The following is a 16,419-nucleotide window of genomic DNA, read 5'->3' as shown; positions in this document are numbered from 1 at the left end:
CCTGCAACTTCTGCATTATACACAGAAATATCCGCCATTGTTCCTCCACTGTCATCCCTGCTAAGGTACTGCACCATTGAACTTTGGCCAGCTCCTCCCTCATAGCGCCATAGTTCCCTTTATTCAACTGAAATATTCTCACTACCGATTGTACCCTCTCCCTCTCAAATTGAAGCTTATTGTATTATGGTCACTACCTCCTAATGGCTCCTTCACTTCGAGGTCCCTGATCAATTCTGGTTCGTTACACAACACCAGATCCAGAATTGCCTTCTCCCTGGTCGTCTCCCGCACCAGCTGCTCTAAGAATCCATCTCAGAGGCACTCCACAAAGTCTCTTTCTTGAGGTCCAATACCTTCCTGATACTCCCAGTCTACCTGCATGTTAAAATCCCCCATAACAACTGTAGTAACAGCTTTGCGACAGGCCAATTTCAGCTCCTGATTCAACTCACATCTGACATCCAGACGACTGTTTGGGGGCCTGTAGATAACTCCCAAGAGGGTCTTTTTACCCTTAGAATTTCTATCCACACTGACTCTACATCCCCTAATTCTAGGTCACCCGCCCCGTGCAAGGGACTGAATATCCTCCCTTACCAACATGACCACCCCACCCCCTCTGCCCGTCAGTCTGTCCTTACGATAGCACGTGTAGCCTTGAATATTCATTTCCTGGGCCCTGTCCACTTGAAGCCACGTCTCAGTTATCCCCACAATATCATATCTGCCAATGTCCAAAAGAGCCTCAAGCACATCATTTCCCACTCTGTCAAAACACCAGAATACTTGGATCAAAGTTACATTGGTGAAATTGTTTATCTCCAATGTAAAGGTAAATCCTTCCTTTCCAACTACCCTCTCCTCAAGAGAGTGAGCAGGTTACAGTCAGGAAACAAAACAATAGAATGGGAAGACATTTACATGGAATATAAACACTAGCATTGCCGTGCTGGGCTGAATGGCCAGCCTCCCGGGATAATGGGGATAAGATGTAAAATAGTGGAGTGGGAACTTGACGGGGTCACTCTGAGGCCAATGGTTACTCAAAGTTAACCAGAATTTCAATTGCTTTGGAAGCACCCCTGGATTCTTACTGAATACCCAGGACACTAACTGAATACCCAGGGATCCCTACAAAATATCCAGGGATCCTTACTGAATATCCAGAGATCCTTACTGAATATCCAGGATCCTTACTGAATATCCAGGGATCCTTACTGAATATCCAGGACCCTTACTGAATATCCAGGGATCCTTACTGAATATCCAGAGATCCTTACTGAATACCCAGGGATCCTTACTGAATATCCAGGGACCCTTACTGAATATCCAGAGATCCTTACTGAATACCCAGGGATCCTTACTGAATATCCAGGATCGTGACTGAATATCCAGGACCCTTACTGAATATCCAGGGATCCTTACTGAATATCCAGGATCCTTACTGAATATCCAGGGATCCTTACTGAATATCCAGGACCCTTACTGAATATCCAGGATCGTTACTGAATATCCAGGGATCCTTACTGAATATCCAAGGACCCATACTGAATATACAGGGATCCCTACTAAGTATCCAGGGATCCTTACTGAATATCCAAGGACCCATACTGAATATCCAGGGATCCCTACTAAATATCCAGAGATCCTTACTGAATATCCAGGATCCTTACTGAATATCCAGGGATCCCTACTAAATATCCAGAGATCCTTACTGAATATCCAGGATCCTTACTGAATATCCAGGGACCCTTACTGAATATCCAAGGACCCTTACTGAATATCCAGGGATCCCTACTAAATATCCAGAGATCCTTACTGAATATCCAGGATCCTTACTGAATATCCAGGGACCCTTACTGAATATCCAGGACCCTGACTGAATATCCAGGATCCTTACTGAAGATCCAGCACCCTTACTGAATATCCAGGGATCCTTACTGAATATCCAGGGATCCTTACTGAATATCCAGGATCCTTACTGAAGATCCAGCACCCTTACTGAATATCCAGAGATCCTTACTGAATATCCAGGGATCCTTACTGAATATCCAGTATACCTACTGAATATCCAGGATCCTTACTGAATATCCAGGGATCCTTACTGAATATCCAGAGACACTTACTGAATATCCAGAGATCCTTACTGAATACCCAGGGATCCTTACTGAATATCCAGGATCCATACTGAATATCCAGGATCCTTACTTAAGATCCAGCACCCATACTGAATATCCAGAGATCCTTACTGAATATCCTGGGATCCTTACTGAATATCCAGTATACCTACTGAATATCCAGGATCCTTACTGAATATCCAGGATCCTTACTGAATATCCAGTATACCTACTGAATATCCAGGATCCTTACTGAATATCCAGGGATCCTTACTGAATATCCAGAGACACTTACTGAATATCCAGAGATCCTTACTGAATATCCAGGACCCTTACTGAATATCCAGAATCCTTACTTAAGATCCAGGGATACTTACTGAATATCCAGGGACCCTTACTGAATATCCAGAAATACTTACTGAATATACAGGAGCCTTACTGAATATCCAGAATCCTTACTGAATATCCAGGACCCTTACTGAATATCCAGGATGCTTACTGAATATCCAGGGACCCTTACTGAATATCCAGCGATCCTTACTGAATATCCAGGGATCCTTACTGAATATCCAGGTTCCTTACTGAAGATCCAGCACCCTTACTGAATATCCAGGACCCTTACTGAATATCCAGGAATCCTATCTGAATATCCAAGACCCTTACTGAATATCCAGGACCCTTACTGAATATCCAGGATGCTTACTGAATATCCAGGGTTACTTACTGAATACCCAGGACCCTTACTGAATATCCAGGACCCTTACTGAATATCCAGGATCCTTACTGAATACCCAGGGATCCTTACTGAATATCCAGGACCCTTACTGAATATCCAGGATCCGCACTGAATATGCAGGATCCTTATTGAATACCCAGGGATCCTTACTGAATATCCAGGATCCTTACTGAATATCCAGGGATCCTTACTGAATATCTAGGACCCTTACTGAATATCCAGGGATCCTTAGTGAATACCCAGGGATCCTTACTGAATATCCAGGATCCTTACTGAATATCCAGGGATCCTTACTGATTATCCAGGGAACCCTACTGAATATCCAGGATCCTCACTGAATACCCAGGACCCTTACTGAATATCCAGGGATCCTTACTGAATATCCAGGATCCTCACTGAATATCCAGCATCCTCACTGAATATCCAGCGATCCTTACAGAATATCCATGACCCTTACTGAATATCCAGGATCCTCACTGAATATCCAGGGATCCTTACTGAAAATCAAGGGATCCTTACTGAATATCCATGACCCTTACTGAATATCCAGGATCCTCACTGAATATCCAGGGATCCTTACTGAATATCCAGGGATCCTTACTGAATATCCAGGATCCTTACTTAAGATCCAGGGATACTTACTGAATATCCAGGGACCCTTACTGAATATCCAGGAATACTTACTGAATATCCAGAATCCTTACTGAATATCCAGGACCCTTACTGAATATCCAGGATGCTTACTGAATATCCAGGGACCCTTACTGAATATCCAGCGATCCTTACTGAATATCCAGGGATCCTTACTGAATATCCAGGTTCCTTACTGAAGATCCAGCACCCTTACTGAATAACCAGGACCCTTAATGAATATCCAGGAATCCTTACTGAATATCCAGGACCCTTACTGAATATCCAGGATCCTTACTAAATATCCTGGGATCCTTACTGAATATCCAGGACCCTTACTGAATATCCAGGATGCTTACTGAATATCCAGGGATACTTAATGAATACCCAGGACCCTTAGTGAATATCCAGGATCCTTACTGAATATCCAGGACCCTTACTGAATATCCAGGATCGTGACTGAATATCCAGGACCCTTACTGAATATCCAGGGATCCTTACTGAATATCCAGGATCCTTACTGAATATCCAGGGATCCTTACTGAATATCCAGGACCCTTACTGAATATCCAGGATCGTTACTGATATTCCAGGATCCTTACTGAAGATCCAGCACCCTTACTGAATATCCAGGATCCTTACTAAATATCCTGGGATCCTTACTGAATATCCAGGACCCTTACTGAATATCCAGGATGCTTACTGAATATCCAGGGATACTTAATGAATACCCAGGACCCTTAGTGAATATCCAGGATCCTTACTGAATATCCAGGACCCTTACTGAATATCCAGGATCGTGACTGAATATCCAGGACCCTTACTGAATATCCAGGGATCCTTACTGAATATCCAGGATCCTTACTGAATATCCAGGGATCCTTACTGAATATCCAGGACCCTTACTGAATATCCAGGATCGTTACTGATATTCCAGGATCCTTACTGAAGATCCAGCACCCTTACTGAATATCCAGGGATCCTTACTGAATATCCAGGGATCCTTACTGAATATCCAGGATCCTTACTGAAGATCCAGCACCCTTACTGAATATCCAGAGATCCTTACTGAATATCCAGGGATCCTTACTGAATATCCAGAGACACTTACTGAATATCCAGAGATCCTTACTGAATATCCAGGACCCTTACTGAATATCCAGAATCCTTACTTAAGATCCAGGGATACTTACTGAATATCCAGGGACCCTTACTGAATATCCAGAAATACTTACTGAATATACAGGAGCCTTACTGAATATCCAGAATCCTTACTGAATATCCAGGACCCTTACTGAATATCCAGGATGCTTACTGAATATCCAGGGACCCTTACTGAATATCCAGCGATCCTTACTGAATATCCAGGGATCCTTACTGAATATCCAGGTTCCTTACTGAAGATCCAGCGCCCTTACTGAATATCCAGGACCCTTACTGAATATCCAGGAATCCTATCTGAATATCCAAGACCCTTACTGAATATCCAGGACCCTTACTGAATATCCAGGATGCTTACTGAATATCCAGGGTTACTTACTGAATACCCAGGACCCTTACTGAATATCCAGGACTCTTACTGAATATCCAGGATCCTTACTGAATACCCAGGGATCCTTACTGAATATCCAGGACCCTTACTGAATATCCAGGATCCGCACTGAATATGCAGGATCCTTATTGAATACCCAGGGATCCTTACTGAATATCCAGGATCCTTACTGAATATCCAGGGATCCTTACTGAATATCTAGGACCCTTACTGAATATCCAGGGATCCTTAGTGAATACCCAGGGATCCTTACTGAATATCCAGGATCCTTACTGAATATCCAGGGATCCTTACTGATTATCCAGGGAACCCTACTGAATATCCAGGATCCTCACTGAATACCCAGGACCCTTACTGAATATCCAGGGATCCTTACTGAATATCCAGGATCCTCACTGAATATCCAGCATCCTCACTGAATATCCAGCGATCCTTACAGAATATCCATGACCCTTACTGAATATCCAGGATCCTCACTGAATATCCAGGGATCCTTACTGAAAATCAAGGGATCCTTACTGAATATCCATGACCCTTACTGAATATCCAGGATCCTCACTGAATATCCAGGGATCCTTACTGAATATCCAGGGATCCTTACTGAATATCCAGGATCCTTACTTAAGATCCAGGGATACTTACTGAATATCCAGGGACCCTTACTGAATATCCAGGAATACTTACTGAATATCCAGAATCCTTACTGAATATCCAGGACCCTTACTGAATATCCAGGATGCTTACTGAATATCCAGGGACCCTTACTGAATATCCAGCGATCCTTACTGAATATCCAGGGATCCTTACTGAATATCCAGGTTCCTTACTGAAGATCCAGCACCCTTACTGAATAACCAGGACCCTTAATGAATATCCAGGAATCCTTACTGAATATCCAGGACCCTTACTGAATATCCAGGATCCTTACTAAATATCCTGGGATCCTTACTGAATATCCAGGACCCTTACTGAATATCCAGGATGCTTACTGAATATCCAGGGATACTTAATGAATACCCAGGACCCTTAGTGAATATCCAGGATCCTTACTGAATATCCAGGACCCTTACTGAATATCCAGGATCGTGACTGAATATCCAGGACCCTTACTGAATATCCAGGGATCCTTACTGAATATCCAGGATCCTTACTGAATATCCAGGGATCCTTACTGAATATCCAGGACCCTTACTGAATATCCAGGATCGTTACTGATATTCCAGGATCCTTACTGAAGATCCAGCACCCTTACTGAATATCCAGGATCCTTACTAAATATCCTGGGATCCTTACTGAATATCCAGGACCCTTACTGAATATCCAGGATGCTTACTGAATATCCAGGGATACTTAATGAATACCCAGGACCCTTAGTGAATATCCAGGATCCTTACTGAATATCCAGGACCCTTACTGAATATCCAGGATCGTGACTGAATATCCAGGACCCTTACTGAATATCCAGGGATCCTTACTGAATATCCAGGATCCTTACTGAATATCCAGGGATCCTTACTGAATATCCAGGACCCTTACTGAATATCCAGGATCGTTACTGATATTCCAGGATCCTTACTGAAGATCCAGCACCCTTACTGAATATCCAGGGATCCTTACTGAATATCCAGGGATCCTTACTGAATATCCAGGATCCTTACTGAAGATCCAGCACCCTTACTGAATATCCAGAGATCCTTACTGAATATCCAGGGATCCTTACTGAATATCCAGTATACCTACTGAATATCCAGGATCCTTACTGAATATCCAGGGATCCTTACTGAATATCCAGAGACACTTACTGAATATCCAGAGATCCTTACTGAATACCCAGGGATCCTTACTGAATATCCAGGATCCATACTGAATATCCAGGATCCTTACTTAAGATCCAGCACCCATACTGAATATCCAGAGATCCTTACTGAATATCCAGGGATCCTTACTGAATATCCAGTATACCTACTGAATATCCAGGATCCTTACTGAATATCCAGGATCCTTACTGAATATCCAGTATACCTACTGAATATCCAGGATCCTTACTGAATATCCAGGGATCCTTACTGAATATCCAGAGACACTTACTGAATATCCAGAGATCCTTACTGAATATCCAGGACCCTTACTGAATATCCAGAATCCTTACTTAAGATCCAGGGATACTTACTGAATATCCAGGGACCCTTACTGAATATCCAGAAATACTTACTGAATATACAGGAGCCTTACTGAATATCCAGAATCCTTACTGAATATCCAGGACCCTTACTGAATATCCAGGATGCTTACTGAATATCCAGGGACCCTTACTGAATATCCAGCGATCCTTACTGAATATCCAGGGATCCTTACTGAATATCCAGGTTCCTTACTGAAGATCCAGCACCCTTACTGAATATCCAGGACCCTTACTGAATATCCAGGAATCCTATCTGAATATCCAAGACCCTTACTGAATATCCAGGACCCTTACTGAATATCCAGGATGCTTACTGAATATCCAGGGTTACTTACTGAATACCCAGGACCCTTACTGAATATCCAGGACCCTTACTGAATATCCAGGATCCTTACTGAATACCCAGGGATCCTTACTGAATATCCAGGACCCTTACTGAATATCCAGGATCCGCACTGAATATGCAGGATCCTTATTGAATACCCAGGGATCCTTACTGAATATCCAGGATCCTTACTGAATATCCAGGGATCCTTACTGAATATCTAGGACCCTTACTGAATATCCAGGGATCCTTAGTGAATACCCAGGGATCCTTACTGAATATCCAGGATCCTTACTGAATATCCAGGGATCCTTACTGATTATCCAGGGAACCCTACTGAATATCCAGGATCCTCACTGAATACCCAGGACCCTTACTGAATATCCAGAGATCCTCACTGAATATCCAGCATCCTCACTGAATATCCAGCGATCCTTACAGAATATCCATGACCCTTACTGAATATCCAGGATCCTCACTGAATATCCAGGGATCCTTACTGAAAATCAAGGGATCCTTACTGAATATCCATGACCCTTACTGAATATCCAGGATCCTCACTGAATATCCAGGGATCCTTACTGAATATCCAGGGATCCTTACTGAATATCCAGGATCCTTACTTAAGATCCAGGGATACTTACTGAATATCCAGGGACCCTTACTGAATATCCAGGAATACTTACTGAATATCCAGAATCCTTACTGAATATCCAGGACCCTTACTGAATATCCAGGATGCTTACTGAATATCCAGGGACCCTTACTGAATATCCAGCGATCCTTACTGAATATCCAGGGATCCTTACTGAATATCCAGGTTCCTTACTGAAGATCCAGCACCCTTACTGAATAACCAGGACCCTTAATGAATATCCAGGAATCCTGACTGAATATCCAGGACCCTTACTGAATATCCAGGATCCTTACTAAATATCCTGGGATCCTTACTGAATATCCAGGACCCTTACTGAATATCCAGGATGCTTACTGAATATCCAGGGATACTTAATGAATACCCAGGACCCTTAGTGAATATCCAGGATCCTTACTGAATATCCAGGACCCTTACTGAATATCCAGGACCCTTACTAAATACCCAGGGATCCTTACTGAATATCCAGGACCCTTACTGAATACCCAGGGATCCTTACTGAATATCCAGGACCCTTACTGAATATCCAGGATCCTCACTGATTATGCAGGATCCTTATTGAATACCCAGGGATCCTTACTGAATATCCAGGACCCTTACTGAATACCCAGGGATCCTTACTGAATATCCAGGACCCTTACTGAATACCCAGGGATCCTTACTGAATATCCAGGACCCTTACTGAATATCCAGGATCCTCACTGATTATGCAGGATCCTTATTGAATACCCAGGGATCCTTACTGAATATCCAGGACCCTTACTGAATACCCAGGGATCCTTACTGAATATCCAGGACCCGTACTGATTATCCAGGGACCCTTACTGAATATCCAGGACCCTTACTGAATAACCAGGATCCTTACTGAATATCCAGGATCCTTGCTGAATATCAAGGGATCCTTACTGAATATCCAGGGTCCTTACTGAATATCCAGGATCCTCACTGAATATCCAGGGACCCTTACTGAATACCCAGGGATCCTTACTGAATATCCAGGATCCATACTGAATATCCAGGGATCCTTACTGATTATCCAGGGATCCTTACTGAATATCCAGGATCCTTACTGAATACCCAGGACCCTTACTGAATATCCAGGGACCCTTACTGAATATCCAGGATCCTCACTGAATATCCAGGGATCCTTACTGAATATCCAGGGATCCTTACTGAATATCCAGGACCCTTACTGAATATCCAGGATCCTTACTGAATATCCAGCGATCCTTGCTGAATATCCATGACCCTTACTGAATATCCATGACCCTTACTGAATATCCAGGATCCATACTGAATATCCAGGGATCCTTACTGAATACCCAGGACCTTTACTGAATATCCAGGATCCTTACTGAATATCTAGGACCCTTACTGAATATCCAGGGATCCTTACTGAATACCCAGGGATCCTTACTGAATATCCAGGATCCATACTGAATATCCAGGGATCCTTACTGATTATCCAGGGATCCTTACTGAATATCCAGGATCCTTACTGAATACCCAGGACCCTTACTGAATATCCAGGGACCCTTACTGAATATCCAGGATCCTCACTGAATATCCAGGGATCCTTACTGAATATCCAGGGATCCTTACTGAATATCCCAGGACCCTTACTGAATATCCAGGATCCTTACTGAATATCCAGCGATCCTTGCTGAATATCCATGACCCTTACTGAATATCCATGACCCTTACTGAATATCCAGGTTCCTCACTGAATATCCAGGATCCTCACTGAATATCCAGGGATCCTTACTGAAAATCAAGGGATCCTTACTGAATATCCATGACCCTTACTGAATATCCAGGATCCTCACTGAATATCCAGGGATCCTTACTGAATATCCAGGGATCCTCACTGAATATCCAGGATCCTCACTGAATATCCAGGACCCTTACTGAATATCCAGGGATCCTTACTAAATATCCAGTGATCTTTACTGAATATCCAGGACCCTTACTGAATATCCATGACCCATACTGAATATCCAGGATCCTTACTGAATATCCAGGGATCCTCACTGAATATCCAGGATCCTCACTGAATATCCAGGGATCCTTACTGAATATCCAGGATCCTCACTGAATATCCAGGATCCTTACTGAATATCCAGGGATCCTCACTGAATATCCAGGGACCCTTACTGAATATCCAGGGATCCTTACTGAATATCCAGGACCCCTACCGAATATCCAGGGATCCTTACTGAATATCCAGGACCCTTACTGAATATCCAGGATCCTTACTGAATATCCAGGACCCTTACTGAATATCCAGGATCCTTACTGAATATCCAGGGACCCTTACTGAATAACCAGGGATCCTTACTGAATATCCAGGATCCTCACTGAATATCCAGGGACCCTTACTGAATATCCAGGATCCTTACTGAATATCCAGGACCCTTACTGAATATCCAGGATCCTTACTGAATATCCAGGGACCCTTACTGAATAACCAGGGATCCTTACTGAATATCCAGGATCCTCACTGAATATCCAGGGACCCTTACTGAATAACCAGGGATCCTCACTGAATATCCAGGATCCTTACTGAATATCCAGGATCCTTACTGAATATCCAGGATCCTCACTGAATATCCAGGATCCTTACTGAATATCCAGGATCCTCACTGAATATCCAGGGATCCTTACTAAATATCCAGGGATCCTTACTGAATACCCAGGACCCTTACTGAATATCCAGGACCCTTACTGAATATCCAGGGATCCTTACTAAATATCCAGGGATCCTTACTGAATATCCAGGACCCTTACTGAATATCCATGACCCTTACTGAATATCCAGGATCCTCACTGAATATCCAGAATCGTTACTGAATATCCAGGACCCTTACTGAATATCCATGACCCTTACTGAATATCAAGGGATCCTTACTGAATATCCAGGATCCTTACTGAATATCCAGGACCCTTACTGAATATCAAGGGATCCTTACTGAATATCCAGGGACCCTTACTGAATACCCAGCGATCCTTACTGAATATCCAGGATCCTTAACGAATATCATGGAGACACAAATTCAAATTCTACCACAGACCTTTCTTAAATAGTTCTGGAACGATCCAGTAACAGTAATGATGATGTGTAGGAATGTGGTAAAAACCCATTCTGATTCACCAATGGCCTCACAAGGAGAAACCCTCTTGACCTTAGTCAGCCTGGCGTCTGGATGGCTTTATAAACACAGCCATGTTAGTGATCTTTAATTAACTTTGAAGTAGCCAAGCAAGGGACTCATTTAGCTCCACCATCCCTTTTGAGGGCAATTAGGGACAAACAACAAACTCTGGCTATGCCAGTGATACCAACGTCTCACTGTTGAGGAAGCTTCCTGCCAAGAATCACTTGGAATTTCAGGGATTTCCCGAATTGATCAAGGAATTCTGGGGAGTGACGGGAATTCTGTTCAATGATGGCAACTCAGTTCCCCTGCCCTGTCCCCTCTCCCCCAATACCACTCCCCACACTCTCCAATCTTCCCAGTCCCATTCCCCTACTCTCTCCCCCTCAGTAACCCCACTCCCCTTCCCCCTCATCACTCCCTAAACCCACTCCCCTTCCCTCTCCCTAACCCCACTTCCCTTCCTCTGCCTAACCACACTTCCCTTCCCCTTCCCCTCTCCCTAACCCCACCCCTTCCCGCCCTACACCCTCCCTAATCCCACTCCCCTTCCCTCCTCCCCCCTCCCTTTCTCCACTCCCCTTTCCTCTCTCCCTAACCCCAGCGCCCTGTCCCTTTCCCATTTCACCAAAACCCACTCCCCTCCCTTCGCCCTCCCTAATCCCACACCCAATCCCACTCCCCTCCCCTTCCCCTCTTCCCTAACCCCACTCACCTCCCTTTCTCCCCTCCTCTAACCCCACTCCCCTCCCCTACCCGTCTCCCCTAACCCCACTCCCCTTCCCCTTCCCCTCTCCCCTCACCCCACTCCCCTTCCCCCTCCCCTAACCCCACTCCCCTTGCCTTCCCCTTTCCCTAACCCCACTCCCCTCCCCTTCCCCTCTCCCTAACCCCACTCCTCTTCCCCTTCCCCTCTCCCCTAACCGCACTCCCCTCCCTTTCCCCTCTCCTCTAACCCCACTCCCCTCCCCTACCCCTCTCCCCTAACCCCACTCACCTCCCTTTCTCCCCTCCCCTAACCCCACCCCCCTCCCCTTCCCCTCTCCCCTAACCCCACTCCCCTTCCTCTCTCCCCTCACCCCACTCCCCTTCCCCCTCCCCTAACCCCACTCCCCTCGCCTTCCCCTCTCCCTGACCCCACTCCCCTTCCCCTTCCCCTCTCCCCTAACCCCACTCCCCTCCCTTTCCCCTCTCCTCTAACCCCACTCCCCTTCCCCTTCCCCCTCCCCTAACCCCACTCCCCTTCCCCTTCCCCCTCCCCTAACCCCACTCCCCTCCCCTTCCCTTCTTCCCTAACCCCACTCCCCTCCCCTTCCCCTCTCCCCGAACCCCACTCCCCTCCCCTTCCCTTCTTCCCTAACCCCACTCCCCTCCCTTTCTCCCCTCCCCAACCGCACTCCCCTCCCCTTCCCCTCTCCCCGAACCCCACTCCCCTCCCCTTCCCCTCTCCCCTAACCCCACTCCCCTTCCCCTTCCCCTCTCCCCTAACCCCACTCCCCTCACCTTCCCCCCTAACCCCACTCCCCTTCCCTTCTCCCCTAACCCCACTCCCCTTCCCCCTCCCCTAACCCCACTCCCCTTGCCTTCCCCTTTCCCTAACCCCACTCCCCTCGCCTTTCCCTCTCCCTAACCCCACTCCCCTCGCCTTCCTCTCTCCCTAACCCCACTCCCCTTTCCCTCTCCTCTCCCTAACCCCAGTCAACCCCCCCCTTTCCCCTCTATCATAACCTGTCTGCCCAGCCCCTCCCCTAACCCTCTCACCTCATCCTCACCCTCCCACTTCCCTGCCGTACTCCCCTCCCTCCACAACATCGTTTCAGGCACGAGATGGGACTCGTCCCTCCCAGTGAGGGTACCCACACCCAACGAGGGCTCAGTTTCTCTTGCAGTTGACATTTTAATACTGTGCAATGGAGAAAGAAATCCTTAAAACAAAAACAGTGACCTCCTTGGTGTTCTTTGTGCCGTTAGTTTAATTATTGACCAAAGTTCCAGGGATGTGGATTGGGAAAGTTCAGATTCATTCTAGTAAATAATGGACAGACTGTAGGGCGGGGAACCACGAGGACTGACCAATGGCATCGTGTCGGCATGGTGGGGGATGGGGAGGTTGCAGGTCATGTGGGGCACAGTTGACCCTTCCAACCTGACCTCCATTCCCAGTCTCCATAGCAACAAGCCTGAAGTTAAGGCCTGTTCCCTCAACCAGAAAGGTGAGAGGTCGGCAGATTGCTCTAATTATGGCCTGATTTGCTCGTGAGCGTTTTTATGATTGATGAAGCAACAAATTACAAAACAATCATATTCACTTTATCACATTTGTGTGATTGATTGATTGATTGATTGAGAGAATGAGCACAACGCAGAGACACAAAAGCAGCTCAGTAAGCCAAATGCACAGTCTTCAGACAGACCCCTCCCTATTGCACTTCAGACTCTTTGGACTCATGCACTTTACAGATGTGACCAGCCCCTCCCTCACTCCAGGCACTTATTGATCCCACATGTGACACCATTTGAAGGATGTGGAGGACGAAAGGGATGGGACTTCATACAGAACCCACTGCTTCCCTCCTGCAGCCTTCTCAAACCTATAACCCCAGTATGGTGGTATCGATGAGGCTTCAGAGGGGGAGGGGAAACTGAAGTGGCTATCACCTTTCCAGAACCATTACTGATATGTGGGACTGCCTATCTTCACATGGCAAAACCATTGCTAGCACTACCATCAAAACAGCCAACACTTCCATCACCATTACCACCAGTACCACCATTACTACCAAGACCACCATTATCACCATCACCACCATGAACAACACCACTGACATCACCATCACCATCAGCACCACCAGCACGGTCACTGTCAACATTATCACCTTCACCACCATCACCACAATCACCGAGATGACTACATGACATCACAATGTTATCAATCCCTTATCGCTATCATCACTATCATGACCATCACCACCAACAAGACTGGAAAATAACATAGGAAGAAAATCAGTTCTGGGATCATCCATATTTCCTGGCCCCACATTCCAGGAATCCCTCTCTTTCTCAGACCCACATCCTGGGAATATTTGTCTTTCCTAGACCCACATCCTGGGAGTGTCCATCTTTCCCAGTCCCACATCCTGGGAGTCTGCCTTTCTCAGCCCCATATCCAGGGACTGTCTGTCTTTCCCAGCCCCACATCTCGGGACCATCCCTCTTTTCCGACTCGCCATCCTAGGCAATGCACTGCCCGGCGGGTTTCACTGTGTCCTTAAGCCCCATTGGCCCCTTTCACAGAGTATGGAGTGTTGGGATTGTAACTTGCCCCGGGTCTTCTCTCCCCAAATACAGTCGGCCCACAAACCCCCTGCCTCACCCTCCCTTCCTCACACCCTGGACATCAACAAGAGGGAGATAGGAAGCGACTGGATGGGGTGGGGTGGGGGGCAGTGCCAATGAGTCCAATCCCTCAGAAGAATATCTGAAGACAACTGGTCAGTGGAGGAGGAAGGGGGAGAGGAAATTTAAGGTGTAAGGTTCATAACCAGAGGCTGCAGAAAGAAATCATTTTGTGAGAAATATAAGGGAGTCGGGGGTGGGGGGGTGGGGAGGAGGTTACAGAAAGGGTCTGAAATAGCAAACTGAAAAACTCAACAAAGCTCCAGTTGAGGACCATGCCCTACTTCATTTAGATTGAAGAGTGAGGCAAGGCACTAGGGTTTTAATATACAACAGTGCCCATCATTACTGCCAGGCGACAGAAACTGTCTTTAACATTCACAGGGAGAGCAGTGAAAGAAACCCTTTGTTTTTTGCAGTGAATTACAATCATTCAACAAATGGCCTGGATTTCAAAATCTATCCCCTTGCTTCCTCGCCAGGAAACCATTGTTTTTTTATTGGTTGCTTAACACTTCCAATAAAAAAAACGTAAAAGGTGGGGGCAAAGATAATCACGTTCGAATCTTATCTTTAGGAGGTTATTTCATTTTATTTGTTAAAGGCTTTACCTGTGCAGCCATGAACGAGAGATCCATGGTTGGTTACTGGAGTGCTCCAATATTCGAAAGTTGACAGTCGCAGGCTCTGATCAATCGCGTTTCCCTGGCAGTCTCTCTGTTTCAGCACCAACGGCTCTCTGACAGCATCCCTTTGTCTCTCTCTGTCTCTCTGTCTCTCTCTCTCTCTCTCTCTCACACACACACTCGCCCGCTCAGTAGCAAGTGACTCCCTCCCCTTATGGACAGCTCCCAGCCGGGATGGGTTTCCGAATGCAGCTGCTTTCTGCACTAAGCTGTCCGCCAAGGTTCCTGGACCAAGCTTTAGGAACAGCTTTGTTCCTCCAGCACGAATCTCTAAATAACCCTTATTTAGAGCAGACTGAGAGAGACCATGGCAGGCAGCAATCATGTGGTGCTGTTTTCATCTGCTCAAGCTGTCATGAGTCTTGTATTTAGTTACCAGGGCAACATTCCCTTAGCAACAAAGGGCCTATAAACCAGGACATAAACTAGTTTCTGTTTCTTAAAGGGGTCCTCTGTATGCCTCACCCTTGGAAATCAGATCCATCCTCATTGGGAAACAGAAAATAAAATGTAAGTTGCCAGAAATCTCAATTAACAACAGAAGATGCTGGAAGCATACAGAAATATATTCTTGTCATCCCAGTCTCAGTTGCTTTTTGCTTTTATATTAACATTTAAAACATGACCATCTCTCCTCCAAAAATATCTAATATTCATCTCGACTCCAAACGTTAGCTGGCTCGCTCTCCATGGGTACTGCCTGACCAGCTGCGATCTCCAGCATTTTGATGTTATCACACCCAGAGTTCTCTTTGTCCCTTTGAACTTCTGCCAATCTTGTCCAATTCTCAACAACAACCTGAATTTAAATAGCAACTTCAACACCCTCAAGGTTGTTCACCATCCAACAAAAGTTGACAGTGAGACACACACAGGAGCAGGTCAGAGGCTGGGAATACTGCAGCAAGTAACTTACCTCCTGACTCCCAAAGCCTGTCCACCATCACAAGGCACAAGTCAGGAGTGTGATGGAATCCTCCCC

General features: G+C 45.7%; 1 protein-coding gene across 1 annotated transcript in view; it reads right to left on the bottom strand.

Moving 5' to 3' along the window:
• Nucleotides 1-15,776, bottom strand: part of LOC140476061 (uncharacterized protein C14orf132) — a 90,321-nt gene extending 74,545 nt beyond the window's left edge. Inside the window, exon 1 of the mRNA XM_072568038.1 lies at nt 15,363-15,776. Coding sequence (XP_072424139.1) covers nt 15,363-15,389 — 27 coding nt within the window. The 5' untranslated portion in view covers nt 15,390-15,776. The remainder of the gene's footprint in view (nt 1-15,362) is intronic.
• Nucleotides 15,777-16,419: the final 643 nt, after the last annotated feature.

This window comes from Chiloscyllium punctatum, chromosome 4 (genome assembly GCF_047496795.1).
Source record: "Chiloscyllium punctatum isolate Juve2018m chromosome 4, sChiPun1.3, whole genome shotgun sequence".
NCBI classification, from domain to species: Eukaryota; Metazoa; Chordata; class Chondrichthyes; order Orectolobiformes; family Hemiscylliidae; genus Chiloscyllium; species Chiloscyllium punctatum.
The sequence above is the reverse complement of the archived record's forward strand: the minus strand, read 5'-3'. Positions and strand labels throughout refer to the sequence as shown.